The sequence below is a fragment of the Falco naumanni genome, chromosome 2 (genome assembly GCF_017639655.2).
Source record: "Falco naumanni isolate bFalNau1 chromosome 2, bFalNau1.pat, whole genome shotgun sequence".
Classification (NCBI taxonomy): Eukaryota; Metazoa; Chordata; class Aves; order Falconiformes; family Falconidae; genus Falco; species Falco naumanni.
Window position 1 is genome coordinate 83,485,910 of NC_054055.1, and position 6,390 is coordinate 83,492,299.

General features: G+C 50.9%; 1 protein-coding gene across 1 annotated transcript; it reads left to right on the plus strand.

Moving 5' to 3' along the window:
• The first annotated feature begins 1,661 nt into the window (after window positions 1–1,661).
• On the plus strand, window positions 1,662–5,945 carry RPL8 (ribosomal protein L8). The gene is made up of 6 exons (XM_040585308.1): window positions 1,662–1,777; window positions 2,030–2,173; window positions 3,548–3,689; window positions 4,116–4,334; window positions 5,345–5,460; window positions 5,746–5,945. The coding sequence occupies exons 2-6, from the start codon at window positions 2,036–2,038 to the stop codon at window positions 5,902–5,904; spliced, it is 774 nt and encodes a 257-aa protein (XP_040441242.1). The 5' UTR covers window positions 1,662–1,777; window positions 2,030–2,035; the 3' UTR covers window positions 5,905–5,945.
• The last annotated feature ends 445 nt before the right edge of the window (window positions 5,946–6,390 follow it).

Genomic DNA, 6,390 nt, shown 5'->3' on the forward strand with positions numbered 1-6,390 from the left:
AAATTAATAAAAAGTATAGTTGATACAGGATAATAAAATGAATGAGTGTACTAAATCATTACACAACTACTTGTTACATAATTGATTACTAAGTACGTACTAAGAACATGAAAGAGGAGTGACTGATGTAATTTGCTGGTTATACGGACATTATTTGGAAATTCAGATAGCTTCTTAAGGCTCTGATTCTTGTCAGATTTAGTTGCAAAAACTAACACCACTCCTGCTCCCACAGCTGAAGTCAGCAGGAGTGATAAAGTCTCTAGATATTCACACTCAGTGTATCAACGTAAAACCAAAGTTAAGTGGCAGTTTGTCAAGCTGTAGGATGTCAAACGGGGCTCAGGCTGAGAAGCTGACACACTGGCTGTTAGTTGGAGGCACAGTAGCCTCCAGCAGATGGGCAGAGCGGACAGCTGGCTGTGCTCATCTCTCTACCTGCGGTGGCTGTATCTGACAAGGATCGGGACTCAGGGCCCTTAGTATTAGGATTTTTTTTCCCATAACGAGGCTTGTGACTTCCATTTGTCCTGGGAAGACTGATGTGGGGAAGCTATCTATCAAGAAATGGTGGATGCTTAGGTTCTTCTCCGCTCAAGGCAAGGTGAGCAACGGCATGTATGGGCCTACACTGATGAGCTTTTCCTAATTTCCAGTGAGTCAATCTAAAGTCAAATAGTCCACCTCCAGTGAACTGGGTCATCAGCAGTGACCTCTTTGGGAAGAAGGGCCTCTAACGCTGAAAACCTAGTGCACTGCTAAAGGGAAGTTGAGGCACTTTTCATTTCCCCTTCCAGGGCGTAGCACAAGTTGATTACGAACGCTAAGATCATCACCTCTGCTTCGCAGTGTCTCTCAGTTATGCCCTAAGTTAATGTTGATAAAAATCTGGCAAAGACAGCTTAAAACAGCTGCAGGGTTTTTTATCTTCAGTCACTTCCCAGCCTGGAATCTGCAGCTGTTAGAATACAGAAATATTAAAAAAATAAGATCCATCGAGGAGCCTCTTCCTGCAGAGAGCACCTTTGATGCAGCTAATGAAGAAAGGGCTTGCTGTGCGGGCTGGCTTCGGGGTGGCTCTGGGCCCGCGGAATGCGGCTGCAGGCCGGGTCCGCAGGCGATGGCCGTCACCAGCCCCCCGCCTTTCTGAACTGTCACCGCCCCAGGCAAACCCCGAAGGCCGGAGCCGCATCGCGTGACCGGGCCGCGGCGGCGGCGCCTCCCCGGCCGGCCGGCCAGCCCCGCGCCCGGCAGCTGCTCCCGCCTGCACCGCGGCCTGCAGGGCGGGCGGGGACGGGAGGCGCAAGCCCCGTCCCCCCAGGGCCACTCCGGCGCGGCAGTGCCCGGGCAGGGCTCCCCGGACGGGCCGGCTCTGGCACACCCGCCCGGCGCCCCGTCACCGCGGCCGCCCTGGGCTGAGGCGCCTCACGCCCGGCGCCGCCAAGTCAACCCGGGCTGGCCCCGGGGGGAACTGAGCACGGCCCGGCGCCGGCGCGGCGGCAGCAGCCGGGACTAGGGGACCTGCCCGGGGGCGGCGGGGGGGAGGGGCAGCCCGCGGGAACGCCCCCGCCGCGGTCAGCGGCGCGACGTCACGGGCGGGGCGGGGCCCACGCTCTGCCCCGCCCCCCCGCAGGGCCCGCGAGGGCTCTGTTGCCTGGCAGCGGCGCGGCGTGACGTCACGGCAGCGCGACTGGCGCCCGCCTTCCCCGCGCCGGAAGGGGCTTGTCGCCGCGGTGACGTCGCCGCTTCCTTCTTTCCCAGCCCGGCCGGAGCAGAGGTAGGAGCGCGGCTGCCGCGTCCCCCATCCGCCGCCATCCGCCCCTCGGTCGCGGCGTGGCCGCGCTGGCGCTCGCCCCGGCGCTGCCCCGTGGGCCCCCGGGCGGGCCAGCGCGCGGCTTGGGGGTGCGCGGGCCACGGCCTGCTGCGGCCGGGCCGGGCGTTAACGGTGGCGGGGTGGGGGAAGGGGGGGTGTAGCGCTGGCTCGCGCCGCCGCTAACGGCGGGCGTCGCGCGCTGCCCTCCCCCCGCAGGGCGCCATGGGCCGCGTGATCCGGGGCCAGAGGAAGGGCGCGGGGTCCGTGTTCCGCGCCCACGTGAAGCACAGGAAGGGCCCGGCCAAGCTCCGCGCCGTCGACTTCGCCGAGCGGCACGGGTACATCAAGGGCATCGTCAAGGTAGGGGCTGCCGGGGCCTGCCCGGGGCGGGGCGGGGGGCGGCTGGAGGGGCCCTCGGCGGCCTCGGCATCGAGCGCCTGGGCCCTGCGGTACCTGGCCCCTGCGGTACCTGCCCCCCTGCATCCCGCGGGTGTCCGGGATCTGCAGTTCCGGCAGCTGCGCCGAAAGGCGTTCGGGCCGTGCCTCGTTCAGGCTTCTCGTGCCCTGCTGAGCCGGCCGTGTTCCCTGGAAAGCCAAACGGCGGTGGGTTTGTGACAGCTCTCAGATAAAGAAGCTGGCAGCACGTGCGGTTTTCTGTCAGAGCTTTACGAATGTAGGGATATCGGCGTGCTTTGATATTGCCTAAGGATGCCCTGTACCTCATGAAACGGGGCTGGGGGGAATTGTCCGCATAATTGATTGCATCTTTAAAAATAAAAATCGATCTTTCTAAACAGTTTAGTAGTATCTTGTCATCTCAGCCCTGAGTGGTGGGGGCAGGGGGTAAGGCGGTACTTGTCTTTGGGGGATGATACGGTGTTTCAGGTGTCCTGTAGGTAGTTTTTGGGTGTCGGTGACTTAGACTGACTGCAAACAGTGCCACTGGCTACCTGGCTGGATATTCTGCACATCTTAGCTGTCTCTTCAGTTTTTTAGAGCAAGCTCATTTTCAGGCCATAGAGGGAACTTTCTTCACACTTGGCATAATTGATTATAAAACCTAGGTAGGTAATTTTGACTTAAATTTACACATGGGGGATTTGCCTGACAGGGTTGGAAACAGCAGAAAAACCATCAATACTGGACACCAACAACATCTGAGCTTTCCTGGAAAATGGACACATCCTAAAGTGCTATAATTACTTGGCTGTAGTCTGAGTATATGGTTTTGTATTGGAATCTCAGGCAGAGTTGACACATTTTTCCAAGAGGAAAAATCTGTGCTTCCTCATTTAGAGGCTTATATAACTTAAATGTAGTAAATACCAAAAGATTAGAAACGCTTCCATTCTAAAAAAACATGTAGAGAAATCATTGCTTATGTCCAACTTTGTCTCTGCCCCAGGGTGATTGGGCAGCTAGTGAAAGTGAATTTCTTAGCATGGAGACATCTGACATCCACACAGTGTCGGGAATAAAACAGTTCAGACATGGGTAGTTTTAAGCAGCACACTTAACCGGAGTAGTTACGGTCTTCTGATACAGATACGTGAGGTTGTATTCATAGAAATGTGAATCTTCAACTCATTCATGTAGGAGAAATCAAAATCCCTCTCAGAAGGGAGTATCCTCCTGAGGATTATGTAGTAGTAATAATTTTTCTAGTTCTTTGATTTCTGCAGAGCCCATGAAAAGTGCCGTATCCTGCTCTAAAGCACATCTGTGTCCCAACAGGATATCATCCATGATCCTGGCCGAGGTGCTCCCCTTGCCAAGATTGCCTTCCGTGACCCATACAGGTTTAAGAAAAGAACTGAGCTGTTCATTGCTGCTGAGGGTATTCATACTGGTCAGTTTGTTTACTGTGGCAAGAAAGGTGAGTCAAGACAAAGTGCGTTGCCTGAGCAGTTTCAGAATGCTAAAGCAGATGTAATACCTGAAGTTGGGGATGCTTAAGTACAGTTGTGAGCCATCACAAAGCAGCAGCTTCCACTAGCTTTAAGCAAACCTGGGTTTCCTTCTTGGAGACTGCAGTCTCCTTATGCAGCCTGTTTTGATTAACAAGCCTAACTGGGATTTTTGTCAAGTGTTTGGATTGTTCTATCTCAGAGCCTTGTTTTGCCCACCTTTCTGTTACAATGAATGTGAAACTCAAGTTTCAAGTCAAACGATAAAAAGCGCCTGTGCGCGTTGCTGCTGAGGCCCTTATGCAGTGCCCTTCCGTGCACAGAGGCCCATGTTAGACAGAGTTGTACTGCAAGAGCCGGAATGAGGCTGCTGATGCTCTGATTGTTCTTTGCAGCTCAGCTGAACATCGGCAATGTTCTGCCTGTTGGCACCATGCCGGAAGGCACCATTGTCTGCTGCCTGGAGGAGAAACCTGGTGACCGTGGAAAGCTGGCCCGTGCTTCTGGAAACTACGCCACTGTTATCTCTCATAACCCTGAAACAAAGAAAACCAGAGTGAAGCTGCCTTCTGGCTCCAAGAAAGTGATTTCTTCTGCAAACAGAGCTGTTGTTGGTAAGGAGTGACAACCATGACCTTGTCAGTGAGTTTACATGCTGCTAAAGCAAGCTTTCTAGCAAGGCCCTAGTTTCTAATGCTGTCTTGAAAATAGCACCTTTTACAGACTGGACCAAGGATTATGCACAGGTACAAGACACTTTACAGTTTTTTCAGTACATACATACGTGTTATGCCTGTATTACTTTCTGTTAATGGTAACTTAAATTTGGAGGTGGCTTGACCTAGTGAGAGGACAGAAAAGTAGTTGCTCTTTGTCCTCAAGCTGTAATGGAATTGCTCGGCCTATAAAATCTGCAGTCCTTGGGGAAGAACTTAGGCAGAAAACGCATTGATGGTTTCCTGCTTCTGATACAGTTGAGTCTGAAGTGGTGGTGCTGGAGGTGGTGTCAGCTGGGTGAAGTATTCCAGAAGATCTGACACAGAATGGAAATAGCATTGTCAAAAAGCGGAGGGTTTACCAGGTTTGTTGTACACTTGACTGGCAGCTGAGAAGGGTGTTGTACTCGGTCAGCCAGTGACACTTGCCTACCTCTGAAAAGAAAGACACCAGAGGGAGTAATGTCTGGTCTGTCACTCTAGTAAGATTGACTAAACAAATAACGAAATAACTAGGTGTTAAAGTTGTCGAAAATCCCTGAGCTCTTTCAATTCATACTTTCTTTAGCTGAAAAACTATTGTTAATGTTACCCTAGAAATTTTAGCAATAAAACTGGTAATGCTTTAGAAAGTGTTAAGCTCAATCCTGTATGTATGTATGATGGAGAAACTAATGAAAGTATGGGTCCCCTTGCAGACCACTTACGTGTGGCTAGTAGCTCAAGTCGAATGTCGCTGTTGGGGTTGGCTGGAAAATACTAGTTGAATACACAGCTGGGATTGATTGAGATGGGTCTGAAGCTTATTCTTAGAACCTGAATATTAATGAAAACTAGCCTTGTTCTTGAACACCTTTTGCACTCTTGTTTGTTGTATTTGTGGTTAACCGTTCCTGCAATTGTTTCAGGAATTGTTGCTGGTGGAGGTCGTATTGACAAGCCCATCCTGAAGGCTGGCCGTGCCTATCACAAATACAAGGCAAAGAGAAACTGCTGGCCACGTGTCCGTGGTGTGGCCATGAATGTGAGTTTATTTTCAATTAGAGTTTTCACTTTTTTTTTTTTTATGGTTTAGAAAGGTTTTGTTTGATATGGGGAGGAGTCTGGCATGTATCTGGAAAGAAAGCTTCACAGATTACCCTGTTGTTGCATATTTAATTAGGGTAGGCAGCAGTACTTTAATTACTGCACTGTATGAAAAATGAAGCAGTTAAATTTTCTTGTTCCCTTAAATCTGTTTGTTGTTGTTAAATGTTATTACTCATCTCTGTTGTTAATTATATTGAGGACTTGCTTTCCTTTTCCACAGCCTGTAGAACATCCCTTTGGAGGTGGTAACCATCAGCACATTGGCAAGCCTTCAACCATCAGGAGAGATGCGCCTGCTGGGCGCAAAGTCGGTCTCATTGCTGCCCGTCGTACAGGTAGACTGCGGGGCACAAAGACTGTGCAGGAAAAGGAGAACTAAAGACCCAGTATGGAGTTTACAGAATAAATTTTTAAAACGGAGCTTGTGTGAAGTTCAAGTTATCTGTTGCTGAAGCATGGCTAAGGTAGGGATGGTACTCAACAGAGGAAGCTGTGAGTGGAGATGAGGTGTTTTCCTGCCCCCTTGCTCTTGAGAGGAAAAGTTTCTTTCCCTTAAGGTGCAGGGGTGGTTCACATAGAGCAGTTAAAATAATGCCAGTGATCCTGAAATGCCTGTACCAGACCACCACGAACGCACATGACCTTACACTGATGGGATTCCAGTGGAATGCTGAGCAGGAAGAAAATCTTATTTTCTGTATCCACCCTCAAAAATAACACTATAGCTGGCCACGCATGGATAGAGAGGAAAAGGTCATTTAAAAAACCCAACCAGCCACACACCTTGAAGAAAGGCACTAGATCTCATTTGGGAAAAATCTAAAAAAGCAAGGGCAAGTTTTGTTTCTGTTTATATACCCCCAGT